Genomic DNA, 25,443 nt, shown 5'->3' with positions numbered 1-25,443 from the left:
ATATTGTGTTATTACTGTGTGTATGACATCCAAAACATTGTATTCTTGCTTTCTTATTCTAACGTTTTGTATTGTTGCAATTGTTTTCTTCCCTTTTGAACAATGTAGTAAACATTTTCTGAAATAAAAAAAGTAAATGCTAATCGTAATCAAGACTGACTTAAGTAGTTAAGTCTGCTACCAGCATTCTGTAGCTCCTTTTCACTACTTCATAGCACTGGAATATAAGAAACTTCACTCACAATAATGTGTAACACCATCCTTCGATCCATCCCTACAACTTTGTTATGATCTTTTTGTTTTCGTGCATTACAAGCCACATGATTTCTATTTTTGTAAGAAAATAAATTATTCAATAGACTCTCTCTGCCACATTTTTCTGTGGCTGCCTTTATGTGGTCTTTGGAATGCAGTACTGTTGAATCGTGCTCCTTTGCTCAACCTGTTTGTTTGTTCAACTGAGCCGTCAGAAAAGAGCCTTAGTATTCCTTACTTCAGCTAAGACATACTACCACTGGAAACAACGGGGACTATGAGAAACAAAATAGAATGTGTCAGAAAAGTAGTGATTAAAGAAATGATTATAAAAGTGTTAGTCTTAACAAAGTTAACATGATTTGAGCTTAGGTTGCTTTAGGTCTTTAAGTCAAATGTTTAACGTTAACACTTTTCAGCAAGGTGAACTCTCTTTTCTCATTTATATTTTCATATTGGTAAGGCTTTCACAATTTACTGACATTTTTAGTTCTGCAATGTGTGTTCCCAGTGAAAAAGCTTTTATTAAATTACCTTGCAGGACAACCAGCAGTTATTCCAGGCAGATTCTTTGTCTGACAATTGGAAGACCTACAGCGAGTACATTGACCACATCATCTTAGATGGATTGTTCAGAGCGATCAAGTGTTCCCTTCAGTATGTGATTGATAACACGGAAAAAACATTTAAATATGCTCCTTTGTTTGAAATACAGCTGGTTCTGAATGGGAACGAAATGACTTTCAGACCTTTGTTGGATCTTAATATGAATGGCAATTTCGCTGACATTGTAGAAGGGATACTTGGTGACATTTACAGAGTTGCATCATATATCAAAAGAGTCGCTAAGCATCAGGGAAAAGACAATTACCAGGTATAGTTATCTTTGTGCTTTACCTCTCCTAATGACCCTCCATACACGCTAGCTTGTTCCTGCATGCTTAATATCTGTTGTGATGCTCAAAATATTCCCTCCCTATCCTCCATGTGGTAAGAGACTGTATGTGTTTTCCATATTGTTGGGGAGGACATAACTCTTCTCCCTTTTAAACAGAAATGTAGCTCCTGCTAGAGTTTCCTTCAGCCAGGAGGATTAGGACCTATCTCTGCAGTACAGTACAGCCTCAAGTACTTCCCTGTGAACCACTCACTCTGAGGTGGAGCTCAGTATTGTTTTATCCACTGTGGTGTACATGAATCTTTCATCTTTGGCTTGTTAAAGAATAGTATGTTATCTAAATTTGTGCAGCTATGTTCCCATCTCTCTTTCCTTAGACTAAGACCGGATTTATAGTCAATGCGAAAGATGAGATATTTTTGGCTTACAAAAATTTCTGCCACAAGTCACCTACTTAAAGATCCTACATCTTGTTTTACTACTTGGTCAGTTGTCTTTGACTGTTCACGTCTTGGTGCGGTCTTGGGTTACATGTGCTCAATCTCTTAAAAACTACTGCCTGTATCTTGTGCTCCTTGAAAAACCTGGTTAGCTGTTTTCTAAAGACTACATTTTAATCAGAAGCTTCTGAACAATAAACAATTGTAGGGTTTGATTTTGGTGAGCAGTGTTCTGTATATTAAACCCATCTCTGTGATTGGCACCCTAATTTTAAGGTTTAATAGTTCTAAGAAGGCAGACTTAGTAACTGTTGGTAATTGGGTTTGTGGTTGAGGGGAGTGAAATCCTACTCAAGAAACAACCACAATCTCTGTCAGGATCAGACACACACAAACCCCAAATTGACCTGTGTTCAGCCCTCTGGTAGCTTGGCACAAAAGCAGTCAGGTTTAACCTAGAGGCAATGCATAAAGTATTTATGCAGTACTTAAAACAGTAATAAAGTGAAAACACAACACAAGAAAACTCCCACAGGAATTTAGAAAAAAATAGTAAAATGTACTAAATTATTTAAGACCAAAATGGCAAAAATCTAATCAGTGGAACCAGAGAAATGACAATTTCAAAGTTTTAAGAAACAAATTGTACCTAAAAGCAAAAAGTGGCAACTGTGGTTATCTGGTCACGCCGGACCATACAAAGTCACAAGATGAAGTGCAGGCCAACCCCAGAGACTTCAGAGATCTGAAGAAGCTGTGGGGCTGTGTTGCAGAGTCCTGCATCATAGTTAAGGATGCCATTGACGTGGGGCTTTCGATGTGAAGGCCTGCGCCAAGCATATGTCATGCAGTGGATGTTCAGAGAAGACTGTGGGCTGAGATGCAAGACACAGGATCAGGGAAGCACCACTCTGCAACCGTTTCAAGGTGGCTTTGAAAAGAAACATCACACTTCATCAGTTGTGCTCACAGGACTGTAGCTGGGCTGGCAGAGCACATTTAGGCCCATTTCTGAGTGCCCAGGATGTGGGCTGCACCACTTGGGGTAGGACACACAGCATATGGAGTCCAGGTATTGGGTTCAAAGCGGTTGGGACCATTTCTGTCCCTGAGACTCTAATCAGGAGGCCAATCAACTAGCCCGTGGAGCCACTCTGGTAGTCCTGGGTTCAAGATGCAGGTCCAGTCCTTCCACTCAGGCAGCAGGGCAGTAGAACAGTCCTTCTGAGTCTTACAATGGTCTAGAGGTGTGCTAAAGAGTTAAGTCTGAGGGTCCAATATTTATACCCAGTGCTCACTTTAAAATAGAAGAGGGTTCTGGGAGTTTTCACTCCAAGGTGCTTGGAATTTCCTGCCTTCCTGCCCTGGCCCAAGCTTGTCTGGGGTCACAATAGACTAGTGTTAAACCCTTTGTGAGTGTGCTCAGGCAGAGCCTTTGTGACTTGCAAGTGTGGTAGGTGACAACTCTTCCCCCTCATCGAGTCAGAGGTAGCCCATCCTGCCAACAGCTATGCTCCTTTCGCTCACTGTCTGGGAGAAATTTTCAAAGAACAACTGGCAACTACATGTGGTTGGCTTTGGGTGTTCTTCTTGTGCAAATAAATCACAGCTGAAATATTTACTTCTAAATGCCAGTGAGCAATGTTACAACCATCATGAAAGGCACAGCTCAGCTACCTCTGCTATTTCTTCCTAAATATTCAACCTGCCAGGCAAAATCTACTGTAATGGATTAATGCATCACTCTGAGTGTGAGGGTACCTTTGATTTGTTAGTGGGTGGATTCTGGCTCTGACAGCCTTATTAGCTGAAAGGACGCAAACATGATAGACTTTCTTGGAGTCATCTAGGGAATTGTAGGGGAGGAGAAGCTCAGCAATCATTAACTGAAATAGCATTCTTTTGTGAAGTTCAGGACCTATTTTCCTGCATGTGCAGCATCAGTACTTTTTCTGCATGAAAAGGTATTTGGTAGAAACCTAAGATAGTCAAGATCATTTGATTATAACTAAACACCATGTAGAGGAGTGTCTAAATTTCAGAAGACTAACTATTCTTTAGTCAAAGAGAAATATACCTCATCTGCAGGGCTCTGCACCTGTGTTTATTGGCTATAGTACAAGAGTTCAGACTCTACTTTAGCATAGTCTACATCTGCATTTCCTCTTGGGACTTCAGCTAGCAGGCTTTGGCCTATAAGAATATGTTTGAGTCCCTGCACATCAAATGATTTACTCCCCCATGGCACCAAATGTGATGCAGTAATGATAGTCACATTCTTTCCAATCTTAGTATCGATGTCAGAGATACTCTACTTCTACCCATCCCTAAAAATGCTTCTATCGTTTTGTGGGTGTTTTTCACTTTTTATATTCATTACACAATTTTACGTTTGCAAGTCTAACATGTTTTATGTTATCCAGTGCTTTACTATGTTTGAGGTGAACCTTTTGTCCTGAGTTTTCATTGGTCAACATACTGCTTAGTTACTCAAGTTAAGAGCATCAGCTGTATTTTCTAATTTTGTATCCCAAAGCTCTGTTAGCCACATTTTAAACGTTTAACCTTTTACTACAGGCATTTGCAGGGCTTTACATTATCTTTTATTTCAATGGTTCCCTGTTTTGAGCCATGTTAATGGTCAATGAATTGCATGCCTTTTTCTTAAAAGAATATGTGGTTTTGGCTTCGCTAATACGTCATTTTCCCTGAAGACTCTAGAGTGGATGTTGTCTGTGCCAGCTGTGCTCAGACTTTCTAGATGATCTCAAAACTGTTCTCTTCAGCTTTATTCTCATTCCCTTTCTAAGTTTAGCTTATATTACCTTAATACAAGGCCCAATGGCATAGGTACATGATAAACCTAAACATTCATTGACTAATCATGTAACTAAAGTAAACTGAATGTTCATGGTAATGAAGATAGAAGTTGTGTCAGAAGCCAAACCCTGAGCACAAATGCTGTAGTTTCTTGAAATCACTGTCTCATTTTACACTTTAACATCCAGGAAGATGTTGATGTAATGGCTAAACTGGAAGAAATGCACCAGGAAATCATGAACAGAGTACATAAGGTTATTGTTGACATCAAGAGATATCAAAGAAGCTTCAACAAGTATAGCTACCTGTGGACGGATGACAGATACGAATTCATGAATCAGTTCCTTCTCTATGGACGGTTTTTAACAGCCGAAGAGCTAGAGTTGTACGCAGACTATGAGCTTCAGAAATGTTCACCACAGTTGGAAAATTTCAAAGAACAGGTAAGAACTCTCTTTCTTAAAAGTTTTTAAAACGTTTGGGGCATGGGACCTTCCTGAATATCAAAGAATGCAAAGTGTTCTGTAGTTGTGTATCTGCACCAGTACAGTAAGGTAGGTATGAACAGGCTAATCAGGAAGTCATGTAGGGGTGCATTTTTATTGTCATCTTTAAGTAAAGGTTAAGTTAGTGTAGAAAAACATTCTAATTATGAATGTATGTGTTGGAAAGTGGGTCATTAGTTGTGTGGCCTGCACAAGTAATGGGTCAGCACACGACCACCACTGAGAACTAACAACCCCATTGTATCACTTGACTCCCATAAGGGAGCGTTGCAGAGCAGTCCAAGGCTTACTCAAGGGAGGTGATGTGGGCTAGTAATCCCCATTCACGAGCATACAAGCATGACACTCAATAAATGATTATCAAGTTTGTGCTTTTTCTTTTCAGAAAGTAAAAGTACATTTATTACACACACACTACTCAGTACTATGCAACAATTTACAAATATACACAAATTGATGGAATTACTCTTGGATGACATTGTGTAATCATTCTTGTCTCTCTGAGGGGAAATATAACCCAACCACTCACATGGCAAAACATTTCCTGGTGTCCCAATGCAATATATGACTGTAAATTGGAGTAAGAGCACCTAAATCTGGCAATAAAGTACATCTACTTTAATTATAGGTGGCTGGCAGTCTCATTACTCAAATCAGCATCAACAAGGAAAATGTAGAGGCATGGTGGAATAATTTGGAGATTTGAATTACTTTTAGATTCCTTTTAGATTACTCACAGATTACTTTCTGTTTACTCTTGATTAACCTGGTGTAATACCAACCTACACCCTTAGAGGCACAGCTCCACAAACAAGAAATGAAATTTCCAAAAAGCTTGTGTTCCACATTGCTTTGGAACCCTTAGGGGGCTATGATTCTTTTGCCTCCTGGCCTAGAAGATCCGCAGATGGTAGGGAGCCATTCCCACTGACTCCCTGTACTAGCCTTTACTATGGGTGCCTTCACATTATTATGGGCAATGCGCTCGCCTTGCGGCAGCCCAGTCTTTCCCCCCAACTAGTCCTCAGGGAGGCTAATGGGGTCAGCTTAACTGGCCCTGACATGCACCTCACTGGGTTTGAAGTCCTTCAGTGGCAGAGTCCATGTCCCAGGTGGCAGTCAGGGTGTTCTTCCTTCCAGTTGCCCATAACCCTGTCTGCAGTCCCAGTGCCAAGCAGTGAAGCACAGCCAAGAGAGAGAGCTGTCCCCTGTGTAAGACCTTTTAAGTGGGGGCGAAAGTGTCCAGTAGGCCTGCACCTCTGGCCTATCCAGAGGTGCCACATCACTTCCTTGCCCACTCTTTCCTGCACAGTCTTCTGGGATAGCTCAAAATGGCATTATCCAGCAGCTAAGGCCACATGTGGTCTGAAACTCAGCCCCTCCTCCTTGACATTCCTTCCAGGGCCTCTCCACCCATTTCCTTGCAGGGGCTGATAGCTGGCTGATTGATGCAAGGCCCTGCTGAAGCAGCTGGATAGAGCAGTAAATTACTCTAATCCTGAGCTGAGTCAAAGAAACATGACATTCCTGGATGACCCATAAGTTGTACAACTATGCTTTTGAAACCTACTGCATCATTCTTTTCGTGCAGGTTATAGTGTACATTGATGTGACTCTGGTCTTTATGGTCCCCAGGGGACCTGAGTTATGCCCTAGTTCACTTTTTCCCATTGACATTTAATGGAGTGTCCCTACAGTGAAAAGACAGTAAGCACACTGCCGTTGACATTTACTGGAGTGCCTTACAGTGAAAAGACAGTAAGCACACTGACTATCCCTCACATGTGTACACCCAGCTCATGAGGCCTACTTCAGGTCACCACGCACTCTGCATAGTACCTTCTGTGCCAGGATACCTAAGCGCAGTTCTCGGGCTGCGCCCGCCAGGATTCCTCTCCACATAGCCCTCACACTTGTGTACACGTGGGTGCACATGTGGTCACTTGTAACAAGCCCGGGGCCTCCTACACTTGCTGCGCCACAGAAGCCTTTCCTTAGAAAGGTGGCACCAGCGATAAACATGCGCAGTCCATTCGATCATGATTTCACTATGGGTGAGTCCCAAATTATGAGGCTCCTCACAGAAAAAGGTAAAAAAACAGGTGAACAAAAACTGAAAAATCAGGGAGGACCAGGTGGTCCGAACCGTCCTCTCACATTATGGTGATACAATTAGAAAACTACAGCCACCGGGCAAGACTGATGTCTGGCAGATTCATTAGAACTATCTTGCCACGCATTCTTTAAGCAGCACATGAACAATTGAAACCCCACCTTCACCCAAGAAGCCAATCAAAATCATTGCACTTTAAGGGTAAACATGCTGTAGGACAGAGGTTGTAGGTTCATGAGGAGACATTTGTCTTGCTGACATTCTTAAGTAAAGAGTTTTTGTTAGAAAGGTGATTGTGGGTAGATACATATTTTTGTGTTGACCTTAAGCCAAGTCAGAGACAGAAAAGGGGATGGCATGGCACTTTTACATGAACTCATGCAATCAGTTTGTCTCATGAAATCTGAGAAGGGCATACATCATGGGAACTCGAGCTTGTCAAAGCCTAAGTCGGAAATATGGACCTAAACGGAGTCAAAGAAATTGTTGTTGAGACACTGACACCCTAATTACACCGAGGAGGATATTTCGTTTTCCACTGCTTACTTCCCTTAGCTCCTCAAATAGAAACCCAAGTAATGGGGTATTTGCACAACTACTAATTGTGCATGTGCTTTTTGCCCATGTGCAGAGCACATACTCCAATCTATTTGTCTGTTGGTTTTCAGCCAGTAACCTTGTCGAGGAACTTGTTAGCCATTAGTGTGAAAATGTATTTGCACACATGATAATAATAATAATAATAATAATAATAATAATAATAATAATAATAATATTAACGTTGCTAGACAGTTCATTTGCACCTATGTCTCAAAGTGTTGTGATAAGAGGTATGATTGCCCAGCTCAAATGTAATCAACTGTTGGAACCTGGAAAGGATGAATAATTAATTGGACCTTCTGGGAGCACACACATCTCTGCAGTGCTTGCACTATTCCTCTGAGCTATCCATTTGTTCTGTGTGTCACAGGATACCATCATGTGGATTGATGTGTTGTTCATTTGTGGGTTGATTTGCTTACATTCCATTCATCTTTAGGCTAGATCATTTCCTCCTTTAGGATGGTCTCCTTAAACTATTACATTGGCTCTGTTCTTTTTGTGACATACATTTAAATTAATTGAAACGTGCCAATCTGAGCTGTAAGTGGGGTTTGGTTCTCTTTTCTTGGGATACCTTGGATAAATACTGCCGCTCAGCGATTTGCATCGTTTTCCGATGTGACTGACATGTTTGGTCCATTGTCGGCTTGAAAACTCTAATGTGTTAGCTGAAGAAATACAAAGATTACCATCTTCATAATGAGGTTTCTATATCTTTCTATATCTTTCTTAGCTTTCTTCCTGTTTAGTAAACTGTTGGTACCACCGGTGGTTTGTTTTAGCTAAACGTAGGACTCAATTTTAGAAGACTGATTCAGCTAAAATTTAGTTCACAACTCTAGTTGAAGTTTAATTCAGCTCTCCACAGATTTCTCTTGTTGACTTGGATTATGCTCGTCCTATATGAAGGTAAATGTCCACAGGGATTTTTCTTGATACTATGATATGCATCTTATATTCTGTCTCTTTTCGTAATACTTTTGAGAAAGTGGAGTAGTTGTTACGTTTTGGTTAATCCTTTAAAGAACTAATCTGAGGAAGAATTTCGGATGTATATTAAACAAACGTGATGTTGAATTTCTATTAGCATTTTTGTATCTGAAGGTCGCTGTTTATCCAGATGCATTTTGTGCTGAGTGTGCGTGGTCTGCCATAGCTCGACTAATGCCCTCCAGCAAAGCATAGGCATACGTTGCATCACAATTTGGAGCTTGTCAGTAGATGTGCCTAAGGTGTGGAGACATAAAGTTTTGGCTACTGAATCTGTTAGGTCATGTGTCTTAAAAGGGAATATAAGGCACGTCTGTGCTTCAATCATTGCAGCTATTACGTGTTGCACTGATGAGGAGACTTTATTTATTCAGATGATATCTTGAATGAGTATAGAGGATATAGTATTTCTTTTTATTACATAGCTGGAGATTAGACCTTGCTTCTTGTGCCTGAGTTTTCATTTGGACACTTACAGGCTACGAGTGGTATGCCTTCAATCACAAATGTATTGTTTGTGCTACAATAGCCATTCATACAACAAGATAGTAATACAATGATAAAAGGAAAAAAATAAAGATGAGGGGAAATAAGGGGAAATTACCAATATGATCAAACATAGTTATCCTTCATTGTCCCCAATTTAAGTACCTCAGTACAGAATGACAACATTTTAAAGAAAAGGATAACAAGGAGATTTGGTGCTGTAGGACAGTTACCAATAGGTGGTGGCTTGATCTAATCTTGTGTTACAGGTTCTGAGATTTTGGACAAAAGAAAAGCACTGTCAAAGTCAAAATGATGTCTGGTATTGGAAAGCTAATGCCATGGTTACTATATATATATATATATATATATATATATATATATATATATTGATATATTGATATATATATATATATATATATATATATATATATATATGCGTGTGTGTGTGTGTGTGTAGGGGGAGGACCATATCTTTGAATAAAACTTTCTATGTAATTATCACAGGAGTCTGAGGAGTTCTTTTCGTTATTGCTAGTAACCCTGATATATATATATATATATATATATATATATATATATATATATATATATATATATAACCTAGTGGCGGTCTGGTCACCACTAGGTACTTATAGTTAGAATGTAGTTCTGAAGTTTCTATAGAAAAAGCGTTTTTTAGTTTTGCTAATAACTTTGTGTCAGAGTCACCAGATCCTCGGGGTCTGTGCACGTTCCCAACACTTCCACCACAAGACAGCTCCAATACTCTGATTAGAATTGTCCAAGTGGGGAAAAGGGGATTAGGAAGGGAACAGCTGGGAAGGAGACCTGTAGGAAGCAAAAAGGTTAAAACACACAATATCAAGATTATATCATATTAATCAATACCTGGCTATGACTTTAAGCATTGTCATTCTGAAAACATGGACAACCTAAGCATAGACTTAAAAAGACTAGGCTTCAAGATGACTGGATACCTGTGAGGGAATCAAGAAAGGTTAAATGCAACTTTCAAATTCAAGTATTATCTTTTGCATGAGGATCAGGAAAAATCTGAATGATTTCTAAACCATAATAAGAATCGTGTTTGAGAAACTTATTATGTACACACAACATTACATCTAGAACTCTAGCTTTTTTGTTCTCTCAAAATTGCCGGAACATGAATTGCGCACATTGCAGATTTGTACAAAGGTTGTAAATACCATAGAATGACTGTGCACCATGAATAACATGAATTAGACTCGAGAAATAAATCACACGTCTTGCCAACTCAAAAGCTACCAAGTAAATGCCTTAAAATGGTAGCGCATAATGAACACCGTGATTTTAAGCACAGAAAAGGAATCGCGTGACTTGCAGATTCGAAGGTCACCATATGAATGTCAGAAAATGGTAGCATACAATGAATGACATGAATTACACACAAGAAATGAATCACGCGTCTTGCCGATTTGAATACCACCATGTAACTGTCACGAAATGTAAGCACACAATGAATATCAAGGGTTAAAGCACGAGAAATGAATTGCACATCTTGCCGATTCGAATGCTACCATGTAACTGCCAAGGAATGGTAGCGCACAATGAATATCAAGGGTTAAAGCACAAGAAATGAATCACGCGTCTTGCCGATTCGAATGCCACCATGTAACTGCCAAGGAATGGTAGTGCACAATGAATATCAAGGGTTAAAGCACGAGAAATTAATTGCGCGTCTTGCCGATTCGAATGCCACCATGTAACTGCCAAGGAATGGTAGCGCACAATGAATATCAAGGGTTAAAGCACGAGAAATGAATCGCGCGTCTTGCCGATTCGAATGCCACCATGTAACTGCCAAGGAATGGTAGCGCACAATGAATATCAAGGGTTTAAGCACGAGAAATGAATTGCGCGTCTTGCCGATTCTAATGCCACCATGTACATGCCATAAAATGGTAGCGCACAATGAATATCAAGAATTACACACAAGCAAAGAATCGTGTGTCTAGCCGATTCAAATGTCAGCATGTAAATGCCATTAAATATCAAGCACACTTTCACACGCACAAGAGCAAATAGATTTATCACATTAATTAGGCCCAAGAACTCGAAATACTTCGAGAACGGGATCGGGGGCCCAGCCCGACCTCCGTCTTACCACCCTGATCAAGAATCACCCAGCCAAGTGAAAGGGCGAGGCCTGGAAGATCAAGGTAGGCCTCCGGAACAGGAGCTTAGGAAGTTGCTGCTGCTCTGCACCGTGACCTCTGAATAGTGAGCACGTGGAGCTGGGCTGGCTCCCTTTTATAGAGTCTTAGCCCAGCCCACCAACCACACCCAGGCATGCTGCAGGGGAAGCTTCTAGATGGCCCTGGAAGGGGACCACCCCGCCACAGTCTGAAAGCCTGCAGCAGTACATTACATGTGAACAGTATTTATATGCATGCTGAACATAAGTCTTCAGGACTAAACTCTGCAATGCAAAAGGTTAAACAACATCATATCAGCACAATGCGTAAATTATGTTAGCTTGAAATTGTTAGGTTTTTGCATTCTAGTCGCCCGTAGGGCGCACACTGCCCTGATGTTGACACTTTGGCACCGCTTGATGAATCTTCATGAAATTTTCCACGAAAATACGACACTCACTTCAGCGTTCGTCTGGAAAGTTTTGGGGTGATCTATCAAGCGGAAGGCCGAGGAAAAGGTTGGGTCCTAAATGCTTTTACCCCATTCATTTTTCCATAGACAGTTTGAACAGTCAGAGCACCCAAACTACTGGATGGAATTACACCAAATTAGGCAGAAAGTTAACTCTTGGTGCAGAAAGTGAACTTTTCGTTATTTGGTGTAAATCCATGCAGTAGTTTTAGAGACATTAAAGAAAATCCAATTTTGCATATATATATATATATATATATATATAAATATATATATATATATATATATATGGACACAGAGGTTTTGCTAACCCTCCCAATCTCGTGCTGAGATCTGATTAGATGTCAACACTTCAACAAGGAAGTGTTGGCAGCCATTTTGGGTCTTCAGCCAAGTCCTAGAGAAAAGTGTAAAAAATAAGAAAAGGGTCCAGGGTAGAGTCACCTTGACCCCTTAGCTCTGATGGTGGGGTCCCAGAGGGACCCCCAAGAGCAAAAAAGCATTTTTTTAAATGTTTGGTGCGATTTGTGGCAGATCTGGTGAAAACTTTTTTTTAAATGAAACACGGGCTACCGCACTTCCTAATTCTGTCCCCGGCTGGGCCAATTTCCAGGGACAGTGCTAACTTTTAATGTGAGGGGGGCTGCTCAGCCCCCCCGCAGCCCCGGGGACTGCCATCTCCCCAGCTCTTGGAACACTAGGTGTTGCCACCTCCCCAGGGCACATTTCCTAATATAATCCGGAGGGGCCGTCCGGCCCCCCGCAGGCCCAAGGACTGCCACCTTCCTGGGGCTCATTACAAATCTGTGTGGGGGCCAGGCACCTCCCCTGCAGCCCTGGGGACTACCACCTCCCAAGGGCTATATTTAATAGAGTGTGGGGGTCACACAACTCCCTCACAGCCCTGCACACCCCCACAGTGCCAGGGACACCACCTCCCTGGGGGTATGCTTGTTGGAGGGAGGCTGTGTAGTCCCCCTCCTCAAGCCACTGACGGCCCTGGGGACCACCACTCCCCAGGGCCCACACATACTATGTCCCAGGGTGCCCGCTCATTATCATTTGGCGGGTGGATGTGCAGTCAACAATGGAGTAAATTACTATGTCACCCTGACAGGCAACCCTTCGTCTGCCAAATATTAATTACGCACTTTTAAAAGCAATTTCACAAAGGCGATGAAAATGAGTTACCCGTAGCACAAGATCCCGAAGTGCAGCAAAATAAATGGCAGGTCTTTAAAAGCAAAAAATAATAAATGGAAAGTGAAATTGTAATCAGCTGCATCACTATTTTAAGGAAGGTGTAAAAAGTGTGCACATGCTGTGTGCTGTCATTCAGAGTGAAGGGAGCCAATGGATGACAATGAGCTGACCCAGTGTCCAGTGCTGTATGCTGTTGTGAATGTAAGAAATATTTGAATGACAGTTTCAAAGAACAACAGATGAAGCCTGCTGACCAAATCAAGGTCTGTGTATATGCATTACATAAGAGTTGTTTTAGAGAAACCATAGACTGGTGAAGCCCAGACCTAAACGACATGAGGCAAATTCTTCTGCATGTTTTGCACACAGGCCCTTTTATTTCAAACGTAATCTCGGACATGACATATTTTATGGTGTCAGAATCTTTGTAAGAAGCACAAGGCAAGATATTTATCCAATTTTTTAACTCCTCGGGTCTATAGGCAGAACACCTGAGCAGCAGCTTTGTTGTTCAGCTCTGGTGATTTATTCCCTCATTATTACACTCCTGTGGGTCACAGCAGAACACTTTCCTGCTCTGGGCCAGGGGAGGTGTGGCTGTCCCACCATTGATGTAATCTTGCAAAGATTATGGGCTACCCAGCAACCCTGGGACCTGGGTAAGACAATTAGTTAAAAACAAATGGTCCTTAAGGGGGAAGTATAACCCTTGACTTCCACTGCAATCGTTAACAACAAACCTTCAGTAGATGGGTTACACTTAAACAAATGTTTAAGTGTAGAAAAAAGTATTTTGTATAACTCAGGAATTTAATTTGGTTCTGAATATCAAACATATAGCAGGTGATCCTAAATGAGTAACATCACAGTGCAAGTGATTAAGTGAATAAATAGTGCACAAGTGCAAATCAAGATGCAAATATATACATGAGACTGAGGGGGTCATTCTGACCCCGGCGGTCTAAGACCGCCGGGGTCAGGGTCGGCGGGAGCACCGCCGACAGGCCGGCGGTGCTCCCAAGGGCATTCCGAACGCGGCGGTAAAGCCACGGTCGGACCGGCAACACTGGCGGTCTCCCGCCAGTGTACCGCCGCCCTTTGGAATCCTCCAAGGCGGCGCAGCTAGCTGCGCCGCCGAGGGGATTCCGACCCCCCCTACCGCCATCCAGTTCCCGGCGGTCCGCCCGCCGGGAACCGGATGGCGGTAGGGGGGGTCGCGGGGCCCCTGGGGGCCCCTGCAGTGCCCATGCCACTGGCATGGGCACTGCAGGGGCCCCCGTAAGAGGGCCCCTACAAGTATTTCACTGTCTGCTTGGCAGACAGTGAAATACGCGACGGGTGCAACAGCACCCGTCGCACCTTCCCACTCCGCCGGCTCGATTACGAGCCGGCATCCTCGTGGGAAGGGAGTTTTTCCCTGGGCTGGCGGGCGGTCTTTTGGCGACCGCCCGCCAGCCCAGGGAAAAACTTAGAATACCCTCCGCGGTCTACTGACCGCGGGGCGGTATTTCGGAGGGGGGAACTCTGGCGGGCGGCCTCCGCCGCCCGCCAGAGTTAGAATGACCCCCTGAGTGTTGAAATCCTCAATCAGATTTAAAATCCAGGCCACTGCAAAGGTTGTCAACATTTTGACCCATGATACAAATGCTTTAGGCAAGGGTCATCAGGATGAAGATCTATGCAGGAGACACCAACTGAGGTACGTTACCACCAGAGTCCAAGGATCCGTGTGGTAAGGCATATTTCCCTTGACACTGTGGTGTGGACTTATGGGAACTAAATCCAATACGCTGTGCAGCAAACACTTGCACAAGCTCAAGCCGCTAAGCTCCATTCCCAATTAGTCATTGAAAAGAGGCTTTGTTGACAGCTGAGCGGTAAACATAAATTTGTCATATGAGGTCGGATGTGAAAAGATTCCAATGTGCCAAGCACTCAAACAAGGTATCAGATATGCTGGCCTGTGTAATTTCATAGCTGAGAGATCACACAGATCAGCAAACTGCAATCCGCTCGTCAGCCGCCTCATGTCCTCAGTAGACCCCAAACTGATAGGTGAGATGTCTGTTGGAGGTGAAGCAGTGCACCCACATTCCTACATTTCCAGTGGGTCTGCAGAGATCTGAGGGAAGCAGGAAAAGGTGGATGAGACAGCAAACCATCATCTGCCATTGCACTCTTTGCTCAGGTCTCTGGGGATGATGGGAAACACTGAGTACATGAGTGATTCTCTTGGTGACTTTCCAAAAGTGCAATGAATAGCCAAATTTCAAATCTGGCATCCATGCTAATGGAAACCATACATAACATATATACTTGTATTTCTACTTTAGTAGGAAAAGGTTACTTCACCTGTACATGGACAGAGAAAACAAAACAGTTGAAGAGTATCAGGGCCAAAGGGCCATCTAGCATCAAAAGTGTTTTCCCTGTGGAGAAAAAAAAAAGAAAATGTGTGTTAACACATAGGGCTTCATTTTCCCGGTGCTCAAATCTGTGTTATGTAGAATTGTGCTGTGGGAAATTAGGAGCCAGAGAAAAATGTCACAGAACTTTTCTAGTACGTGCTGCAAAGCTGCGGCAGGTGCAGCTTTCCAGGCCTACTACTCAGAATGCAAATTTCAAAAAGTAGTAAATCTGCACACATTTATAATAGTAAGATGAAGGCATTGTACAAGGTGGGAAGATAGCTGTTATCCTGGTAAGGAACATGTGGGGCCAAGAGTCAAATAATCAGAAAGGAGGAATGGGATGCGAGTCTGCACGATTTCCAGAGAGAAGTTGCCTGCACTGTAGAAGACTACTAAATAGCATTGCATCAAGAGAAATATCCTGGGCTGAAGTTCCAGAGTACCAGATTCTCACCTGTGGCCGTCACTGCAAAGCACACACTACCCATTAAACACTTCCCACTACTCTCCATGCTCTCTTCTTGAATTGAACTTTGTTCACACCTTAAAATGGTGTGCCTCATTCTTGTTTAACAGACATTCCCTATTCCCTCCCCTAAGTCTCTATTATATCACTAGTTGTCTTTCATGGCCTTTTTGCTGCCAGGCTTTTTTGATGCATCCCTATGCATTTTGTAATGTAGTTAAGTAAGTAAGGGCTAGTGGACCTTCAGCGGACATCTGCCTTTAAGCCATTATATTACAACTCACCAATAAAATGGCATTTAATCACCTCAGAATCTCAACAACCAATCATATTCTGTGACAGAAATCCTGCTTATCTATTATTCATTTCTCAGTGGTATGCTTATAACTTAGCCCTACAGAAACAATTGATACCCTCAGTGGAGACTTCATGAGGTTCATCATCGATGAACAGATCTCTTGAACTTTGCTGGATTTTCCCCTTTACTCTTCAGGGGCACTACATCTCTCCGTTTATACCTGGACTCAAATACAACAATAATAAATAAATAAATACCAAGTTACCTTATATCAGCTCCCCCTTCTCTGCATGATAAAACAACATGCTAACCCGCCTCTAAATTCAGAATCACTTCACAGACTCTTGTTGTTTTTTCACAAATAAGGAAAATGTGCAGCTCAAATGGCTACTTGATATTATTGTAGAGTCTTTGAAAGCAATCCTCCAAGCCTTGCCTCAACCTACCTGACCACTTTCCTTTCTGCCATCAATCATATTCAAGGCTGTCACTCTAAAAATGATACTTGGACAACAAACTCTTCACCTCGGGTAGCTGAAAGGCAAACCCTTTCCATGTCCAAATTCCCAAAAATGTTCCAAGGAAAAGACACATAAACAAGCATCCTCAGTCTATGCCCCCATGCGGTAGCAAACAGCTTATGATTCTGAGTACTACTACATTTCAGGTAGTAATGACACACTTTCATGTTCACAGAATTACTTACTGAGCCGGTCTGAACCTATTTGACCACATGGATGGCTAATGGACTTCAATCTGTTGACAGACATTGGCCCCAATGTGCTGTGCAATGTGAGGATATATGCCTTTTTATCCTATGTGTATATCTATATTTTCTCTGTACTCATCCCATAATGATATATTCAATCATTGGTGTTATATAGCTCTCTTTTCTGGTCCTTAGGTCCTAGAAGTACTTCTTATTTACAAAGGTGGAGTAAATTGTACTAGCTATCAGCCTCTTGGTATTTATTTACTGTCAATGTTAAGAGTGACCTGTTTTATAAAACTGAGGCCCAAGTTCTCGACGTAAAACACATGAGCATATAATCTTAACACCTTTATGACACAGTGAATGACACTGTGAGAAACGCCCACTGCCTTCAGCCTCTACTCAGAAACACAGTTATTCTCCATAATGCACATATCCAGAAAAGGGTAGGCAACTCATTTCGTTTCATACAAGAGTCACATGTTGTGTGACAAACTGTACTATAGAAACATAACATAAGGGAAAGGAAATATTCTTGGGAATGCATACTTCATGCACCAGGAATTCAAATGTGAAATGTAACCAGGGTTTGCATTGCTGAATTAAAATATCTTAAGGCGTCTTACACTCAATGTCATGAAAGTGATCAGTGTTTTGCTTGTAGAGTTAAGTACATACAGATAGGGCTTATAGGGACCAGTTTAATTTTATTTTTTTATATAACAGCAGTTCTGAGAGCTCACAGGACCTGCCCTACTAAAAGCCCAGTTTGAAAGTAACTATGCATTCTAGTAGTCCCCATTAGGTTCATGGACAATTACTCTTTTACAACATATTTCTGGTGTCCTATAGCTTAGACTCCAGTATATGTTTAATGCATTCTTTAACACCAACACCAAAGTAAAATAACGGGTTGATGGAGTGTTGGTCACTCACCTAAAGTAGTTCATCCAATGGACCTTTGTGAGTCAACCCTAAAGATATTGGGAGTTAGCATCAATCAAAACAATTTCCAATTAACAGTGTAACATAAATAGATTACCCAATGAGGGCCATGATTTAGGAATAAAATGTAGGAATTTTATTATAGCTTTATAGCCCGCTGTAGCAGGCTATACCAGTCATTAAAGGCCCGCTCCAGTGCTAACAAGGCAACAGGCCTTTAAAGGCCAGTATAGCCTAGCTATGACAGGCTATAAGGCTATTAGAGCAGAATGTTCTATTTAGTAAAACAAAGACCTCACATAGCCCAAAGGGATTAAATCCTTCTGTGAGGCCATTGTTCACAGCTGTTGCTGTGAAAGACAAACAATGGAATATTGGAGCTCTGGGCTTATACCACCCATTAGAAACCCAGAGCTACTTCATTGTCTTCAATGGAGTGTTCAACATTCCAATGTTCACAACAGGATAACCAAATCTCCTGAAGAGGTTTAGGCCCATCAGCATAAGGCATACATGAAGTTCAGTTACATCAGTACAGAACATCAGCAGTAAGATTTGGTATTCAGAGAACAGTATTCAATTCTTTCTCTTAAACATAAGTAATATCAGAGGTTATCTAACTCAGGACCTAAATTAATAAGAATTTCTAAGTCTAGGGAAAAATCAAGAAAATGTCAGCATTTCAGAAGCTCGGTCAAGAGTCTTTCCTAAAACTAGAAATTAAGTGTTAGACTAAGCCACACTTAGCAAAAAGGGACAGAATGAAGGGGAACAATTAGAGGTCTGTACCTCTCAACGTCCAGAGGCGATCTTCATTAACAACCTATGCGAGCACTAGCTAATATCACACAATTCCCTCTAAGCAACACCCCTTGTTCACACCATCAGTGGCTCCATTGTCTTTTCCATTCTCATGTTGTAAGTTGCCACATCTACAGTTTTTCCCAGGGCAGTCCTGAGAACAATGTTGTCCTTGAGTATCTGCACCATTACTGAATAGAGACTGTCAGCTCACAGACTGTTTTTCCATGTTCCTCCACCCATATCCTTTTCTCAAACCCTCTAATACTAAGACAGTGTAACATTTATTCCCAACCTCATTTTTCATGTGAACATTCCTGCAAAGAAAAAGACATACACGCATAAATGAAAAACAGCATTTCATGTTGAGAGAAATTCAGGCCTAGGCATACCAATTTAAACATATGATGCAGTAGTGCACGTTTAAAATGTGTGTCAACTGTGCAGATGTAGCTTCAAATAAATGATAATGTCAGTACATAAGTTCAAATTAATTTCATGTTACATTTTTAGTAAATGCAATGCAATTCGAAATACATGAGTATAATTTCAATCAGGAACTACATTATGAATTCAAATATGAAACAATAGTGCACATATTTACATGAACTGTTGTTTCAAATGTTAATACATTTCAATAACATAAGAATGGTTTCATTTCATCTCTAAAGAATACTTTCATTTAATGAGTTTAAGGTTCTCCTTTGCGAGAAGAACATCTAAAGAAAGTCTGTTTTGCAAAACCATTGATCTAATCGCTATTATCTTAGTATCTTTGACTAACAATGCTCCAGCTGTATTTGTAGACAGCTTATAAACTACTTTGGGCAAACTTCTAATCTTGTGAGGGTCACAGTATCACTCCTAAAGATGGAATAATTGCATCAAAAATATTTCCAACAATTTCACTAGCACTGGCTCCTCTTTTCAGTCTGGAATGCTCTCTCCTTACTGGATCATCAAGATGTCTCAAATGATAGATTTTCAGAAAAACAACTCCTATATAACATGTTCCATACCATCTCTTTAGTAACCTGTAATAAATATTGTTCCCACAAACATAATAAACTCCAATGATAACAAAGATCCTCACCATCTAGATATAATCCCCAATTTCCTCTTGTTTTGAAAGTATGATCATGATCACCCTTACCTACACAATTTGTGTCTTATCTGGGTTTTCAAGTAAATATGCACAAATTCCCTTGAGGTTGTCAATCTAATGCTAAAGCTGCTATGTCTCCTGCTACCTTATTGTCTTTAGCCCATATTGGTGCACATGTGTGATTTGCAGCTCTTGTCACTATGTTTCTTCTCCTGTCTTCTACTGAATCTATACATTTTTTCTCTACATGTGACAATATACAGGTCAAGTTGTGCCTATGTGCCTAGGTTGTGTCTAATGTCCTAGTAGGTTTAAAGAAATGTCCCACTATTTTTAATGTTTTAGGATCAGGTTGTATATTCAAGAGTTTCAACAAAGGAATCTCTGAGAAATATAAATCATAACTTGAAAAGTAATATTGAAGGTGTCCTCTTTCATAGAATAAGCTCACTAACAAACTACACGAGACATCATAAGTCAGAGTGTTGTTTAAGGGGCACTTGTCAATCTAATTTCTCCTACACTAGAAGGTGTAGTAGGTAAGCTCAGTCCTACAAGCAAAGCAATTATTACTAAAAATATGTTACCACTAACACTCCTGCAAGTATGTTTCTATATCTATCATTACCATTATCAGGCTCCATGATTTCTCTGCATTCAGACCGTTTAGTAAAATGTAGCAGCAGCAAAAGACTTCTCTGTTGATTCTTACTTGTGCAGCAGTGGCAAAGCAATGTCCATGCAATGAAAGTCACTTGTATCTACAAGATTTTTGTAAGTCTTCCTTAGCCCTACTCTGTGTTCTTATAAATGACAACATTACTCTTCTACTGCTGACTCGGACCTTGGTACTCTTGTCCTTTCCCTACAAAATCTATTTAACTGTCTGTAATAAACGCAAAGTTCAAACACACTAATAATTTTATCCAAGATACAATGGCTCAGTCTGTTTAGTGGCAATGTAATTTCAAAGCTCAGTTCAGCCACAAAGTTCATTTCAAAGAGGCTCAGTTGAATTAGAATTGCTATAACAAAATGTCCAAAATTCTCTCTCCCAGTCATTGGCAGCAAAATATGTCCATTCAGGTGCAGAATACCTTCCACAGGTACTCTTTGATCTCCCCACTACCGGTCCTTAATCATCACTGCCACTTAGGCCAGGTTCATCTGTTTCTTCCAGGATAATGTGGGGTACTTGTACTTCAGGCAAGCTCTGTCCTCTTGGCCACTGGTCTCCAGACACCACTCGCTTTTTAGTAGCACTAGGCCCTTCTCCAGGATCTGAATTTTGTGCAGTCAACACTTCAGGATTAGACCGTCTTGTTCTGACATCAACTATTGACTTATTTATACCCCCCTCAGGCCACAAATGTGCTATCTAACCTCCTCCCTTTCTCTCACTGTAAATACTTGCACTTCAGGGAGAGGTGCTGTTGTGTCATCAAGGGGACAAGGGACTCTGAGAGTATATGCTGCATGCACCCAGTTGGGGAGACCGCCACACTTCACAGCTGTTGCAGTGACCAAGAAAACCGGGAAAGGTCCTCTCCACTGAGGCTCCAAAAACATTTTGCAGACATGTTTCTTCACCTTAACCCAGTCGCTGGGACTAAGGTCATGGCACTGCTCCTGTTGAGATGCAGCTGTAGTCTCTTCAACCTGATGAGTTACAGAATGTGCCGCCTTAGCCATTCCTTTGCAATAATCATAAATCATTTTGGGGGTCATTACGACCCTGGCGGTCATGGACCGCCAGGGCCGGGGACCGCGGATGCACCGCCAACAGGCTGGCGGTGCATCCAGGCCAATTCTGACCGCGGTGGTAAAGCCGCGGTCAGAAAAGGGAAACCGTCGGTTTCCCGCCGGTTTTCCCCTGGCCTGAGGAATCCTCCATGGCGGCACTGCAGGCAGCGCCGCCATGGGGATTCCGACCCCCTTACCGCCTGCCTGGTTCTGGCGGTTTTGACCGCCAGAACCTGGTTGGCGGTAACGGGTGTCGTGGGGCCCCTGCAGTGCCCATGCCAATGGCATGGGCACTGCAGGGGCCCCCTAACAGGGCCCCACCAAGATTTTCAGTGTCTGCATAGCAGACACTGAAAATCGTGACGGGTGCAACTGCACCCGTCGCACCCTTTCCACTCCGCCAGCTCCATTCAGAGCCGGCATCCTCGTGGAAGGGGGTTTCCCGCTGGGCTGGCGGGCGGCCTTCTGGCGGTCGCCCGCCAGCCCAGCGGGAAACTCAGAATTACCGCTGCGGTCTTTTGACCGCGCAGCGGTATTCTGACGGCGGTACTTTGGCGGGCGGCCTCCGCCGCCCGCCAAAGTCAGAATGAGGCCCTTTATCTGTAATGTTCACAAGCACATTTGCAGGCACAGCTGGCAATCTCTTGGCTCTACCCACCATGAGTTCATGGGAAGACAATCCTCCTATCTGGAGTAATACAAAGATTTATTAACACAAGGGGCAAAGCATCAGGCCACTTAAAGAAGTGAAAGTACACACTTTTGTCAGTCTGGATTTCAATGTTCCATTGACCTGTTCCATGAAACCTAAAGCCTCAAGTCGATAACTGCAATGTAGCTTCTGTTCCACTTGCAATAGTGCACACAATAGTCTCAGGACCTCATTGTTAAAATGGGTCCCTCGGTCTAATTTCAAAGGAGTCAGGAACCTGAATCGGGGAATAAGTTCCGTTAACCTAGCTACTGTGAGACCTTCATTTCTTCTGGGTGGGTAAGCTTCAACCCAACATGAGAAGATGCATACAGTCACCAGGACATAGCTCAACCTATTGCACACAGACTTTTTGGTGAACTCCAACTGCATTCTGTTGAAAGGACAACCTGATCTCCCTATGTGACTCAGTGTGACTGCAGTTCTTTTGCCTGCATTCATCTGCTGACACATAACATACCTGTGACACAAAGCTTCTGCCATCAGGATTAAACCATGTCTGCCAAAACAGTTGCACCATAGCATCCCTTCCTACATGAGTCGGTCCATGAAAATGTCTAGCCATTGGAGGTAACAAGCTATCTGGCAATAGAGGTCTTCCATCTACTAAAACCCAAATGTCATCCTCATCTCTTGAGGGTAACATGTGTGGTAGTGAGAATGATCTGTTCATACCATATTGGGCAACTCTTAGGGAGGTGCTGGGTTTTGGTGTGGAGGATGAAAACATTCTAAGTATGACTCATAACAATGCTTTTAACCTATTCGATGCAGACACCTAAAGCAGCTATGACTTTAGGACAGCCAGGCAGCACCGCAGCTACTGGGTCAAGTGTAACTGAAAAATAGGCAACAGGTCTGCAAATATTCTTGAGCATCTGAGTTGTCACTGAGAGAGCACATCCCTCCCTCTCACGACAAAACAAAGTAAAGCATTTGTTGTAATCAGGAATTCCCAGACTGGAGTATACCATCTCTTAGAAGGTACCCATGCAAATGTTATCTCAAGGTACCAGATCTGACACTTCCTTGTATGTCAGCCTCTGTAAAGGTTTGACCACTAGGGAAAAGTTGGGGATCCACTGATGACAGTAGGCCACCATAGCCAAGAACATCCTGACTTCTTTCTGACTTGTTGGTGGATTCATCTGCAGTTTCACTGAGCTTCTCTCTTGGGACACCTTCTTTGCTCCTTTCTCAATGTGCCGTCTGGGGTAAAGAACTTCTGTCTTATGTACTTCAATTTGGTCAAGGATACTTTATGTCCATTCTTAGCTAAGTGGTTCAACAGGGCAACGGTATTGTGTTTGCAAGCTTCTCAAGTATTTGACACCACCAACAGGTCACCAATTTACTGAACCAAGACTGAATGAAAGGGCAATTCTAAGGACTTCAGATTCTTTCTGAGGATCTGGTTACAAATGGAAGGACTCTTTGTGTACCCTTGTGGGACTCGGCATCATGCGAAAACATGACTGCCAAACCAAAATGCGAAAGGGAATTGGCTATCCCCAAGAAACGGTATAGAAATCAAGGCTTGGCAAAGGTCAGTCACAGTGAACCACTAGGCCTCCCATGGAATCTGAAATAAAATCACAGCTGGATTTGGTACCGCAGGACAGCAATAATCTACAATGGCATTCATTTTTCTCAAAGTCCTGCATGATGCAGTACTTGTCATTGGTTTTCTGCAAGCCCATAATTGGTGAGCTACATAGACTCCCCATAATCTCCTTTAGAATACCTTGTTGAATCATTGAGTCAATTACAGGAGGAATCCTAGCAATGGTTTCATGGGTTAGTTTATATTGTCGGATTCTCTGATATTCCACATTAGATTTTACTGTTATGAAGATGGGTTCAACACCTTTAATAAGACCTATATCTTTCCCTGAAAAGTCCCAGACTTTAGGTAACACTGTTGTGGCGGTCATTCCAACCGCGGCGGGCGGCGGTATTCGCCCGCCTGGCGGGAACCGCCGAATGACCGCACCGCGGTCAAAAGACAGCGGCGGCCATTCTGGCTTTCCCGCTGGGCTGGCGGGCGACCGCCAAAAGGCCACCCGCCGGCCCAGCGGGAAAGACCCAGCAACGATGAAGCCGGCTCAGAATGGAGCCGGCGGAGTTGCTGGGGTGCGATGGGTGCAGTGGCACCCGTCGCGATTTTCAGTGTCTGCAAAGCAGACACTGAAAATCATTATGGGGCCCTGTTAGGGGGCCCCTGCACTGCCCATGCCAGTGGCATGGGCAGTGCAGGGGCCCCCAGGGGCCCCACGACACCCGTTCCCGCCATCCTGTTCCTGGCGGTAAAAACCGCCAGGAACAGGATGGCGGGAAGGGGGTCGGAATCCCCATGGCGGCGCTGCAAGCAGCGCCGCCATGGAGGATTCCCTGGGACAGGGGTAAACCGGCGGGAAACCGCTGGTTCCCCTTTTCTGACCGCGGCTTTACCGCTGCGGTCAGAATGGCCCAGGAAGCACTGCCAGCCTGTTGGCTGTGCTTCCGCGGTCGTTGGCCCTGGCGGTCGGTGACCGCCTGGGTCAGAATGACCCCCTGTGTCTCTCAGGTCTTGGGAAAAATCATTGCTTGTCAACATGGAGTACAATTTGATGTCTGAATTCTTATTTACAATTGTGGTGGCGGACACCATGTCAGACGTATTTTAAACATGCACATTTTACATTTCTAACACACGTTTCTCTGTTTAATCTCTTTAGTACATGTTATGTGTTACATTTTGGTCACTCATTTTTTATTAAGAATGTTTGGTCTCTAACACTGTCATTTCTGAACCCTCTCCGATCGAATTAGAGCTCACCTCTACTGGTGCAGTAGGCACATCTTAATTCCCAGTGATATTAGCATTACTCACTTCTCCCACCTGGGTCACATTATACGGGTGCGGGCAATTTAACAATAGTTTGTTTATGAAATCCTTATCTGAATCAGTATCACTATCTTCCCTTCTATTCTCTGTGCCATCTATCTCTTCCTTCATTTTTCTTTTTTTTCCCCCTCTTTCTCACTTGTTAGTGAAGGATAGTCTAGATCCCCCAATCACATCAGTTCTCCATTTCTTTGGTTCTGCATCCTATCTAGCATCCACACAAGTGCGTATTGCTTTCTTGCCCCTTACTTGATATTTCTCCTTTTGTTTTCAAGGGGCTATGTTTTCCGAAGTATTAAGTGCTTCATATTGTGAAGGTTTGCACATTTCATGTTTATATGAATTCCTCTTGCTTCAGAAGTTAATACATTTGAATAACATCAAGATGGTTTCATTCCAT

General features: G+C 42.6%; 1 protein-coding gene across 1 annotated transcript in view; it reads left to right on the top strand.

The window, feature by feature from the left end:
- Window positions 1-25,443, top strand: part of LOC138283610 (dynein axonemal heavy chain 11-like) — a 2,790,563-nt gene that overhangs the window by 597,115 nt on the left and 2,168,005 nt on the right. The window contains exons 19-20 of the mRNA XM_069221547.1: window positions 797-1,129; window positions 4,602-4,856. Coding sequence (XP_069077648.1) covers window positions 797-1,129; window positions 4,602-4,856 — 588 coding nt within the window. The remainder of the gene's footprint in view (window positions 1-796; window positions 1,130-4,601; window positions 4,857-25,443) is intronic.

The sequence above is a fragment of the Pleurodeles waltl genome, chromosome 3_1 (genome assembly GCF_031143425.1).
Source record: "Pleurodeles waltl isolate 20211129_DDA chromosome 3_1, aPleWal1.hap1.20221129, whole genome shotgun sequence".
Taxonomy (NCBI): Eukaryota; Metazoa; Chordata; class Amphibia; order Caudata; family Salamandridae; genus Pleurodeles; species Pleurodeles waltl.
The sequence above is the reverse complement of the archived record's forward strand: the minus strand, read 5'-3'. Positions and strand labels throughout refer to the sequence as shown.